This window comes from Bubalus bubalis, chromosome 20 (assembly GCF_019923935.1).
Source record: "Bubalus bubalis isolate 160015118507 breed Murrah chromosome 20, NDDB_SH_1, whole genome shotgun sequence".
Taxonomy (NCBI): Eukaryota; Metazoa; Chordata; class Mammalia; order Artiodactyla; family Bovidae; genus Bubalus; species Bubalus bubalis.
The window spans coordinates 626,194-638,341 of NC_059176.1; the positions used below are offsets into that span (position 1 = coordinate 626,194).

The 12,148-nt window shown below is 64.2% G+C and overlaps 1 gene segment (V, D, J or C); it reads left to right on the forward strand.

Annotated features, from left to right (window-relative positions):
* Nucleotides 1-817: 817 nt before the first annotated feature.
* On the forward strand, nucleotides 818-9,802 carry LOC102409576. The segment is given in 7 exon segments: nucleotides 818-836; nucleotides 5,308-5,667; nucleotides 5,960-6,004; nucleotides 6,135-6,458; nucleotides 6,542-6,862; nucleotides 8,428-8,561; nucleotides 8,727-9,802. Coding segments are annotated over 7 exon segments (1,272 nt in total).
* The last annotated feature ends 2,346 nt before the right edge of the window (nucleotides 9,803-12,148 follow it).

The following is a 12,148-nucleotide window of genomic DNA, read 5'->3' on the forward strand; positions in this document are numbered from 1 at the left end:
CTAAGCCCAGACATTGTCAGGCCTTTTTCCAGACTCATCACTTGTGGTGAGCTGAGCAGGTTGCAATTTATGTGGTTTGTGAGCAATGCAGGTGCCTGTGAGTACAGCTTGCAGGGCCAGTGACCAGAGGCCAGGACGCTGACACAGATCCAGACCCGCGTTCCACGGCCCCTCCCCACGGTGCTGGCCAGGTTGGGGGGCAGGCCCGAAGCAGCACAGCAGGCACGCTGCCCACCAAGCATGGAGGAGGGGCACCCTGCCCCCCGCACACAGCGCATCTGGGGTGGGGGCTATGGGGGCTCTGAAATTGAAGACCCCAGGCCTAACACTGAAGCCATCAGACGGCACAGCCACACTGTCCAGGGCAACCCAGGAACCCAGAGGGCTGGGAGGCCCAGAGGGTTCAGGTGCGGGGCCCAGACCCCGGGCTGCAGCGCAGCAACAGGCGTGATGCCTGCGGACGGTGAAGGCCTGTGACGCTGGGGTGCCCACCACTCCCCTGGGTCCCGGGGCCTCTCTCACCCACCTCCACACAGATACCCACACCAAGCACCTCAGCTGCATCTGGACTCCCCCAGGCCCTCTGAGGCAGAAAACACCCAGAAGAAAAGGGAACTTCAGGAAGCAAGTTGTGCCACCAGGTTTCAATCCACTTTGCAAGTTTGCAGGACTGGGGGAAGGGAGTTCACACCTCTGGGGGCCAAGTCACAAGTGCTAGGGAGCAGGGCTGCAGACAGCACACAGACCCCAGGAGCCACATGTGTCTGGGGCCAGAGCAGGGAAGGGGCCTGGAGCCCCAGGCTGCAGGGGAGCCCCCTCCACGGCCCCCACCATGGGTGAGTGGGGACCCCGAGGATGAGCACACAGGGATAGGAATGAGAGCCCTGGAGGGAGACCGGCCTCGGGACCCCCGGAGGGGCAGGAGCAGCCGAGCAGGCCAGGGGAGGAAGCTGTGCCCGGTCACGGTACCAGACGAGCGCAGGGACGGAACCTGCTGCCTGGGGAGCTCGGGGGCTGCCGAGGAGGAGCAGGACAGGCTGTGGACGGGAGGGGAGGGCGGCCCGTGACCAGGGACTCTGGAGGCCGGGGCTGGGCAGGCATGAGGACCAGCCAGGACAGAAGGAGGGTCTGATGTGAGGAGCAGGGAAGGGAGAGGACCCCAGGGCAGTGACGACCCCTGGACAGGCCGCTGGAGCCGGCGTGGGTCCCGGGCAGGGCCACGTGCAGGACTGTGGGTCCCGACTGGGTTGCAGCCGAGTGCAGAGGCAGAGCCGAGGGGCAGGGCTGCAGGGCCGGCCAGGCTCCGTGTCCACAGCGGGCAGCACAGGGCTGAGCCCGCAGCTCCCCAGAACGCAGGGGACTGACCAGAGCCCAGGGCCTGAGGACCAGCAGCGGGAGCTGGAGAGACGCAGGTGACCCAAAAACTGGAGGCAGCAAGGGGCCAGAGGAGGATGTGGGTGGAGGCATAGAGAAGAGCAGAGAGCAAAGGCAGGACCTCCGCCAGGAGGGGCCTGGGTGGACAGAGCTCCTCCAGGGGGGTTGCCCGGAGGCCGTGTGGGCACCTGGCATGTCCAGGGACCAGAGCTGAACCCGGGAAATAAAGGAGTGAGGAGTGGAGCTGGGCGGGGCTGAGGGCTCCCGGAGGGGCCAGAGGGGCAGGAGAGGCTGAGGGGGCAGCCCAGGGACAGGGGGCAGTGAGGCTGCAGGTGAGCAGGGGCTGGGAGGGCAGGGGGGCCCCTAGAGATCTGGGGGAGCAGGCACAGCTTGTGGGTGAGCAGGGGTTAGGAGGGCAGGGAGCCCCTGGTGTTTGGGGGAGCAGGTACAGCTTTTGGGGGTGAGCAGGGGCTGGGAGGACAGGAGGAGTCCCTGGTGCTTTGGGGCAGCAGGTACAGCTTGTGAGGGTGAGCAGGGGCTGGGAGGACAGGGGGGGCCCTGGTGTTTGGGGGAGCAGGTACAGGTTATGAGGGTGAGCATGGGCTGGGAGGACAGGGGGTGTCCCTGGTGTTTGGGGGATCAGGTACAGCTTTTGGGGGTGAGCAGGGGCTGGGAGGACAGGGGGAGTCCCTGGTGCTTTGGGGGAGCAGGTACAGCTTGTGAGGGTGAGCAGGGGCTGGGAGGACAGGGGGAGCCCCTGGTGCTTTGGGGGAGCAGGTACAGGTTATGAGGGTGAGCAGGGGGTTAGGAGGGCAGGGGGTGTCCTGGTGCTTTGGGGAGCAGGTACAGCCTGTGAGGGTGAACAGGGGCTGGGAGGACAGGAGGGCCCCCGGTGTTTGGGGGAGCAGGTACAGGTTATGAGGGTGAGCACAGGCTGGGAGGACAGGGGGTGTCCCTGGTGTTTGGGGGAGCAGGTAGAGCTTTTGTAGGTGAGCAGGGAGCTGGGAGGGCAAGGAGGGCCCCTGGTGCTTTGGGGGAGCAGGTACAGTCTATGAGGGTGAGCAGGGGCTGGGAGGACAGGTGGAGCCCCTGGTGCTTTGGGGAGCAGGTACAGGTTATGAGGGTGAGCAGGGGGCTGAGATAAGAGGGTGTGCCTGGTGCTTTGGGGGAGCGTGTACAGCCTGTGAGGGTGAGCAAGGGCTGGGAAGACAGTGGGATCCCCTGGTGCTTTGGGCGAGCAGGTACAGCTTGTGAGGTTGAGCAGGGGCTAGGAGGACAGTGGGATCCCCTGGGGCTTTGGGGAAGCAGGTACAGATTATGAGGGTGAGCAGGGGCTGGGAGGACAGGGGTCCCCTGGTGCTTTGGGGGAGCAGGTACAGTTATGAGGGTGAGCCAGGGCTGGGAGGGCAGGGGTTACCTCAAGAGCTTTATGGGAGCAGGTAGAGCTTCTGATGGTGGGCAGCAGCTGAGAGGACAGGTGGCAACCCAGAGTTTTGGGGCAGCAGGAGTGGCTGTGAGGGTGAGCAGGGGCTGGGAGGGCAGGGGGAGCCCCCAGTGCTTTGGGGGAACAGGTACAGGTTATGAGGGTGAGCAGTGGGCTGAGAGTAAGGGTGTGCTCCTGGTGCTTTGGGGGAGCGTGTACAGCCTGTGAGGGTGACCAGGGGCTGGGAGGACAGTGGGATCCCCTGGTGCTTTGGGGGAGCAGGTACAGATTGAGAGGGTGAGCAAGGGGCTGGGAGGAACAATGGTGCCCCTGGTGCTTTGGGGGAACAGGTACAGCCTGTGATGGTGAGCAGGGCTGGGAGGGCAGGGGGGCCCCTAGAGATCTGGGGGAGCAGGCACAGCTTGTGGGTGAGCAGGGATTAGGAGGGCAGGGAGCCCCTGGTGTTTGGGGGAGCAAGTACAGCTTTGGGGGATGAGCAGGGGCTGGGAGGACAGGGGGCATCCCTGGTGCTTTGGGGGAGCAGGTACAGCTTGTGAGGGTGAGCAGGGGCTGGGAGGGCAAGGGGAGCCCCTGGTGCTTTGGGGAAACAGGTACAGCTTGTGAGGGTGAGCAGAAGCTGGGAGGGCAGGGGGAGCCCTGGTGTTTGGGGGAGCAGGTACAACTTTTGGGGGTGAGCAGGGCTGGGAGGACAGGGGGAGCCCTGGTGTTTGGGGGAGCAGGTACAGCTTGTAAGGGTGTGCAGAGGCTGGGAGGGCAGGGGGAGCCCTGGTGTTTGGGGGAGCAGGTACAACTTTTGGGGGTGAGCCCGGGCTGGGAGGGCAGAGGTTACCTCAAGAGCTTTATGGGAGCAGGTAGAGCTTCCTATCTGCTACCTACCTGATGGTGGGCAGCAGCTGAGAGGGCACAGGGCAACCCAGAGTTTGGGGGCAGCAGGAATGGCTTGTGAGGGTAATCAATGGGCTGAGAGGACGGGGGAGTCCCTGGTGTTTGGGGGAGCAGGTACAGCTTGTCAGGGTGAGCAGGGGCTGGGAGGACAGGGAGAGCCCTGGTGAGTTGGGGGAGCAGGTACAGCTTATGGGTGAGCAGGCTTTGGAGGACTTGGTGTGCCCCTGGTGTTTGGGAGAGCAGTTACAGGTTATGAGTGTGAGCCGGAGGCTGGGAGGGCAGGGGGTACCTCAAGAGCTTTAGGGGAGCAGGTAGAGCTTCTGAGGGTGAGCAGGGGGCTGAAAGGACAAGGGGAAACCCCAGAGCTTTGGGGAAGCAGGTACAGGTTATGAGGGTGAGCCAGGGCTGGGAGGGCAGGGGGACACCCGGCGCTCAGGGAGCAGGTAGAGCTTCTAGGGCTGAAGGCTGCAGGGAGGGCAGGGGACTCTCTGGGGTGTCTCAGGGGAGAAGGTGGAGATTGCTCAGGTGAACCGGGCTCTGGGAACGAGCAGCTGGCCAGCTAGTGCTGAGGTCGGAGGCAGAGGGTCTGAGCTAAAGGGCGCCCTTTTGGTGGAGGGTCAGGGACAGCAAGGCCAAGTGCAGAGGAAAATGAAGGATGCTCTGGCCTGAAGTGGGAGGGCTTCCCGATGAGAGCAGATGGCCTCCATTCATAGGCCCAGGGTTCCCATCGTGTTGCAGCCATCTCTGGGGACTCAGGATGGATGGGGTCAGCCAAGGCAAGGGGCGGCTACCAAGACAGAGGACAAGGCTGGGAGTACATGAGGCTGTTCCTCGAGGTCTCAGATGGGCAGGGGCCTGGGGAGCTGACCAGGCTCTTCCTCGAGGTCTCAGATGAGGCTGCAGGCCCACGGAGCTGACCAGGGTCTAGGGAAAGCCCGGTTAGACGGGCTGCGGCCCGTGGAGCCGCCCGGTGCTGGAGGTGCAGACAGGGCCCAAGCAAGGCCCCCACGGTGCTGAGCACGGGGTGCGCCCAGGAAGGTCAGGGCCTGGAGGGTCTGGTGAGGAGGAGCCGGGCGGCCAGGAGCATGGAGCTGGGGCCGAGGGCCAGTCAGGGGAACAGGGTGAAGGACGGGGCCAGAGACACACCTTTGGGAGCCTGGTTGGACCAGGGTTGGGAGGGGAAAATCAAGAAGGAGACCTCAGGGACAGGGTCCAGGATCAGGGCGGGGATGTGAGCCCAGAGCGCCTGTGAGCAGAGCTGGCCCGGAAGTCACAGGCCTGCAGGGCTGAGGCCACGCCGGACGGGGGCCGGGGGCAGAGCAGGGTGAGGGGGACAGGCTCCTCCAGGCTGAGGGAACAGGGGCCACAGGAAGGGCCAGGCGCCCACAGGAGGGAAGGGGCCCTGGGCTCTGATCCAGGAGGCCACACTCACCGACCCAAGCTGTGTCCAGACAACCCAGCTGCAGCACAGAGAGCCGGGTGGCCACCATGCCGGCCAGTCATCAGACCCTGGAAGCAGGTGGTGGCTGGGCTCAGAGGTGCCCCAGGCCTGGGCACCTGAGGGCCTGCTGGACCCTGCATTCACCCAGCCTCCTCTCTCACAGCCTCCACCACAGCCCCGAAAGTCTACCCTCTGGCATCCAGCTGCGGGGACACGTCCAGCTCCACCGTGACCCTGGGCTGCCTGGTCTCCAGCTACATGCCCGAGCCGGTGACCGTGACCTGGAACTCGGGTGCCCTGAAGAACGGCGTGCACACCTTCCCGGCCGTCCGGCAGTCCTCCGGGCTCTACTCTCTCAGCAGCATGGTGACCATGCCCACCAGCACTGCAGGAACCCAGACCTTCACCTGCAACGTAGCCCACCCGGCCAGCAGCACCAAGGTGGACACGGCTGTCACTGCAAGGCATCCGGTCCCGAAGACACCAGAGACACCTATCCATCCTGTAAAACCCCCAACCCAGGGTATGTGAACCCCACACTCCTGCCTGCAGGGGCCTTAGCCCAGGGCTGCTGTGAACCAGGCCCAGCGTGTCAGGGGAGGCCCTGTCTGTCTCTCTCTCCTGAAGGTCTCACAGGCTTGGGGAGGGGTGGTTTGGAGTTTCCACGACATCCTGGCTGCTGCAGGGTGGATGACGCCTCGGCCCCTGGCCCCACAGAGGCGGGCCCTCGGCTCGGACTACCAAAACCTGTCCCTGCCCTAAGCCCAGCCCACGGCTTCCTGTCCCTGGTAACCCCCAGTCTGCTCTCTCTGCAGAGCCCAGAGATGAAAAGACACCCTGCCAGTGTCCCAAATGCCCAGGTAAGTCAGCTGGCTTCATCCTCTGTCCGACAGTGGTGGACAAAACTCAGGGGCAGCCGGGTGGAGAATGCAGGCCCAAAGGAGGTTTCCCAAGTGCAGAACCCCCACCGTGCTCTCTCACCAACCACAGAACCTCTGGGAGGACTGTCTGTCTTCATCTTCCCACCGAAACCCAAGGACACCCTCACAATCTCTGGAACGCCCGAGGTCACGTGTGTGGTGGTGGACGTGGGCCAGGATGACCCCGAAGTGCAGTTCTCCTGGTTCGTGGATGACGTGGAGGTGCACACAGCCAGGATGAAGCCAAGAGAGGAGCAGTTCAACAGCACCTACCGCGTGGTCAGCGCCCTGCCCATCCAGCACCAGGACTGGCTGCGGGAAAAGGAGTTCAAGTGCAAGGTCAACAACAAAGGCCTCCCGGCCCCCATCGTGAGGACCATCTCCAGGACCAAAGGTAGGCCAGGTGGACGGGACTGGGAGGGTCCCGTGGGCCAATCAGAGTGACCACTGTGCTAACAGGCTTGCCTGTCCCCACAGGGCAGGCCCGGGAGCCACAGGTGTATGTCCTGGCCCCACCCCGGGAAGAGCTCAGCAAAAGCACGCTCAGCCTCACCTGCCTAATCACCGGCTTCTACCCAGAAGAGGTAGACGTGGAGTGGCAGAGAAATGGGCAGCCTGAGTCAGAGGACAAGTACCACACGACCCCACCCCAGCTGGACGCTGACGGGTCCTACTTCCTGTACAGCAGGCTCAGGGTGAACAGGAGCAGCTGGCAGGAAGGAGACCACTACACGTGTGCAGTGATGCATGAAGCTTTACGGAATCACTACAAAGAGAAGCCCATCTCGAGGTCTCCGGGTAAATGAGCCTCACGCCGCTGATCTAGTGAACGTTCCCTCATCCACCCACCCCTCCCCCCCAACCCCGGGCTCCAGGTCCAGCCAGGACGCCCTAGCCCCTCCCTGTGTGCATTCCTCCTGGGCCGCCATGAATAAAGCACCCAGGCCGCCCTGGGACCCTGCAATGCTGTGCTGGTTCTTTCCGAGGCAGAGCCCTGGTGACCGCCAGGCCTGCAGGGAGTGGGCTGAGCCGACTCTGGGCCACTTTGTTCAGCGTCTGTGGGGGAGCTGACCCCGCTCCAGGCCAGACACACAGTGAGTGGGTCCAGCAGGCCACCTGGGCACTGCCCGAGGCCACGGAGGGTCTTGGCCAGAGACGCACCTCACGGTCCCCTCCAGCCACCACCTGCTGGGCCGGACTCTGGACAGGAACGGGGGAAGCCCCCGAGACCCTCAGGGTTTGAGGCCCAATGCTTCCCGCCTCTGCTCCAGCCCACGCTGTGGGGCAGGGCCACGTCCTTGTCCCCAGGCCCCTGTCCCTGGGTGTCCAGAGTCCATGTGTCCACTCTGGGCCTGCCTGGAGCCAGGCGTGGCCGGGGGGTGGCCCTGCTTCACCTTCAGGCTCCCAAGGTCAGGCCTCACCCTCCCTCGGCCAGGAGGCTCTGCCCGGCTCTCCCTGCCCAGGGCCAGGCCTGTGCGCCCATGGGGAGGTCGTCCCTGTGCCTGAAAGGGGCTCAAGCCGGGATCCCTGAATGTCCAGGGCAGGGACCTAGCTGCTCCCTGCAGACACTGAGCCCACAGCCACAGACAACAAGCCCCAGCCCCTCACGCACATGAGACAGCCCACACCCAGCCTCCTCCACACGCACTCAGGTGTCCACCCGCACATGAGCACACTTCACCCCTGTCACACACTCACATGCTTGCACACACTCAGGTCTTGCACTCAGGGACCCATGGGGTGACCCCAAGGGCCCAGACACAGAGCTGGGTCTCGTGAGCCCTCCCTGTGGATACCAGCTGGTCCCTACCCTCCAGCGCCCGTGGGCTGCTCAGCGGCCCTTTCCCACACTGACCACACTGACCAGGTCAGACATCCATTCTTTGCCTCCCCTGGGGCACCCACGCCCCTCCCTAGCAGGCTGAGATCCCCCCTCAGCCCCTCGTCCTGGCACCCTCACCCCTCGGGTACAGGGACACAGCCCGGTGCTGTCTGCCCTCCCTCCCCGGGGGCAGGGCCCAGGAATGTGTGCTCTGATGACCCTCCCAGCTCCAGGCCTGGCCCCAGGGCATAGGAGGCCAGGAACTGAGCCTCTGTCCTGCGGGGAGGTAGGGCCAGGGCCCCAGCTCAGGGCACAGCTCAGGATGGGAGCAGGACCCCACAGGCAAGGCCCAGAGAGCGGCCAGGGCTGGAGGGCTTGGGGCTGGGGCTGGGCCCCAGAGACTGACCTCAGGTGACCCCTGCCTGGCCCATGGGGAGATCACGCCGCCTTCCCCCCACCCAGAGGGAGCCCTGCCCCACCACGATGACCCTGCCCAGCCCCCCGTGGGCAGACACAGCACTGACCACCCCTCCCTGTGCAGACCTGCTGCTGGAGGAGGAGATCTGTGTGGACGACCTGGATGGGGAGCTGGACGGGCTCTGGATGACTATCTCCATCTTCATCACACTCTTCCTGCTCAGCGTCTGCTACAGCGCCACTGTGACCCTCTTCAAGGTGGGAGGCCACCCTGCTGGGCCCTCAGGCCCCCTCTGTCCCCAGGAACCCTGCAGAGTCCCTCAGTGTCCTTCACTGCCCCTCACTGTCCACTCACTCTCCACTCACACCCCTAGGGGAGGCCCACGTGGGGTCCAGTCTCTGCTCACCCTGTCCCCCCCACAGGTGAAATGGATCTTCTCCTCGGCAGTGGAGCTGAAGAGGACGATCGTCCCCGACTACAGAAACATGATCGGGCAGGGCGCCTAGAGCTCCTGTGGGTGGAGTCCAGGGTCACCCCAGACCCAACTGGACCACGTCCATCATCTTGTGCTGCTCAGCCTGTGCCAGGCCTGCTCCTTCGCGCTCTGACCTAGCCAACCTCTAACCTCTCACCCAGACTCACCCACATCTGCACTCTGACCTTGTGGCCATGGCAACCTGCCCCACCCCCCAAGACCCGAGTGGAAAACAGGTGGTGACCCCACTGAGCTGATGGACGCTGAGGGCCTCTGGGAAGCCTGTAAGACACCAATGGGCTGCAAGTCCCCGACCAGGAACACACAGGTCAGAGTTCAGTTCTGCCTGGAGGAGTAGGAGGCTGGGTCCAGGGCTGTCTGCACAGGGCACCCGCATCTTGTCCAGGCCTGATTCAGATCACAGGTCCCTGGGGGAGGCCCCTGTGTCAGATCCTTGGGAACAGCTGTCCTGCAGGGGCCCAGCCTCCCAGCAGGGAAGCTCATGGGAGGACCACTAGCGGTTACTCAGGTCGACTCCACCGAGGACGCTGCTGTGAGCAGGGCCTGGGCCCACGGCTGCTGCAGGAGCCCTGGTGGGGGAAGGGGTGACATCCAGCCAGAAGGACTGCCTGGAGAGGGGCCTGCTGACCGGTTCCCAGTGGACAGAGCTGGAGAGGCTCCCAGAATACAGGACGTCAGGGCAGCCAGTCCATCCGGTGGCCAACAGCCTGACATGTCCTGCAGGAGCTCGGCCTGCACCAAGGGCAGGGGTGAGAGGCGAGACCAGAGACCCACAGAGGCCCAGCCCCGGCGCCGGGGCCCCGCCTCGCCTCCCGGTACAGACTCTCCTGTCGTTGCAAAAATGTGCATGGGCATCTCTGGATGGGAGGCGCTGCCCCTAGGACTGGAAGGAAGGACCACAGTCTTGGAGCTTGGGAAGCTTCTTTTGTATAATGTGGGGGCCTGATCATTCTCTTTGCTGTCTCTTTATCTCTTTAATGACAATAAAGCATCTTTACTTCACCTAGCTCACTGGCCAGTCTCTGTATGTTGACACAACTTCTCCCTTTGAGGAGTCCACAGCCTGGCTGCCCCACCCCCACTGGCCCCTGGGCTTCCTGCCCCCCCCCCACCTGCACTTAGGGTCCCTGGTCCCATCCCTACCTGATCCGTGGATGCCTGACCCTCACCTGCTGCCCACCCCTAGGGCTCCACTGAAGCCATCCCAGAGGCCAGCCTGAAGCCCGGGGAGCCACAGACAAGTGCCCCGTGTCGGGTGGTCAGCACAGGAGGCTACAACAAACATCGCGGGGGGCTTGGACCACAGGCGTCGCCGCTCACACCCTGGAGCCTGGGACCCGAGACCCAGGAGCACAGGGCCGGCTCCTGCTGAGGCCTGTCTCCATGGGGTGCAGATGCCGTGTCCTCACGGGGGCACCCGTCTGTGCCTGTCTCTGTCCTCACCTCCTCTTAGAGGGTCTCCAGTCAGACTGGACGAGGGCCCGCCCTGGGACCCCAGTTCACCCTCATCACCTCTTCAGAGACGCCACCTCCAGAAGCAGTGACGCTTGAGGTCTGGGGGTCAGGGCTGCAAGATTTGAATTTGGGGTCACAATTCTGCCCCGAACAAGCGGGTTGGTGTCAGAAACCCAGAGCAGGAGGGGACACCAGTGAAGGCGGGCCAGGAGGGGCAGCTGGGGCAGGGGTGTCAAAGGGACCTGGTTCAGTGCTTAGGACACACAGTCAGTGAGAAGGACCTCAGAGGGCGCTGGGGACCCTGCGCTCAGCCTCCTGCACAGAGCTGATGGCTGTGCCGCAGGACAGGCGGGAGGGCCAGAGAGAGGCCAGGAAGGGTGGCCGCCCGCATGCGCTGAGGCCTCTGTGTCCACCAGCTCCAGAGAGGGGCCAGGAAGGGTGGCCGCCCGCATGCGCTGAGGCCTCTGTGTCCACCAGCTCCAGAGAGGGGCCAGGAAGTGTGGCCAACCACATGCGCTGAGGCCTCTGTGTCCACCAGCTCCAGAGAGGGGCCAGGAAGGGTGGCCGCCCGCATGCGCTGAGGCCTGTGTCCACCAGCTCCAGAGAGGGGCCAGGAAGGGTGGCCGCCCGCATGCGCTGAGGCCTCTGTGTCCACCAGCTCCAGAGAGGGGCCAGGGAGGGTGGCCGCCCGCATGCACTGAGGCCTCTGTGTCCACCAGCTCCAGAGAGGGGCCAGGAAGGGTGGCCGCCCGCATGTGCTGAGGCCTCTGTGTCCACCAGCTCCAGAGAGGGGCCAGGGAGGGTGGCCGCCCGCATGCACTGAGGCCTCTGTGTCCACCAGCTCCAGAGAGGGGCCAGGAAGGGTGGCCGCCCACATGTGCTGAGGCCTCTGTGTCCACCAGCTCCAGAGAGGGGCCAGGGAGGGTGGCCGCCCGCATGCACTGAGGCCTCTGTGTCCACCAGCTCCAGAGAGGGGCCAGGAAGGGTGGCCGCCCACATGCGCTGAGGCCTCTGTGTCCACCAGCCGGCCTGGGTGCAGGATGCAGTCAGGACTCCATCCTCAAGACACCGGGGACCGAGGAGACTGGACACTCCCCAAGGGCGGAGGAGGGTCCTGGTCAGGGACGGCTCCAAGTGGGGGCCCAGGCCTGGGAGGGTGCTGGCCATGCTGGGCTCTCTCCGGAGGGCATTTTTGGGGGCTGGGTCATCATGGGGGCATGCTCGTGTCTGCCCAAGCCTTTCGGGGGAAAGGGAGGTCCTGCCGCTGGACAGCCCAGGCCTGGGCCCAGCAGCACCAGCTCCAGACACAGAGCTGCCATCATGTCAGCATGACCGCATCGCCCCAAGGCCCTCGGAGGTGCTGACCCAGGCTCCTGTGGGTAGAGGGACAGACAGAGGACTTCACACATCACTCAGAGAGCCAGACGTAAGACTGGGTGCTGGGAGGGGGCCAGCAGGATGGCCACGGGGTGGACACCATGGTCCAGGAAACCATCTGGCCCTGGGGGACCCAACCAGGCAGGGTGAGCCTGGGGTTCCCTCTGTCCGCTGGTTCTTGGGGTTGCCCACACTCTGCTTTTCCCACACACCAGCCATCTAACCAAGACGCTGACCATCCAGTCGGCCTTCCAGCCTGCCCAGCCCTGGGCCCTGCCCCTCACGTCCTTCTCCAAGACCAACAAATGACCCCAGCTGGCCTGTTGTAGCCATGCATTCTGGGAAACAAACTCACTCAGAAGGACACAGACCCGCCTCCCCAAGTTCTCTGAAACTAGTCTCAACACAGGAAAAAGAAAGCTACAATAAAAGTTAACCCGTGATTCAAAGTCCTTTAGCCTAGGTAGTTAACAGTGGATAATTATCAACAGGCCTGTGGTCATACCCCAATAAGCA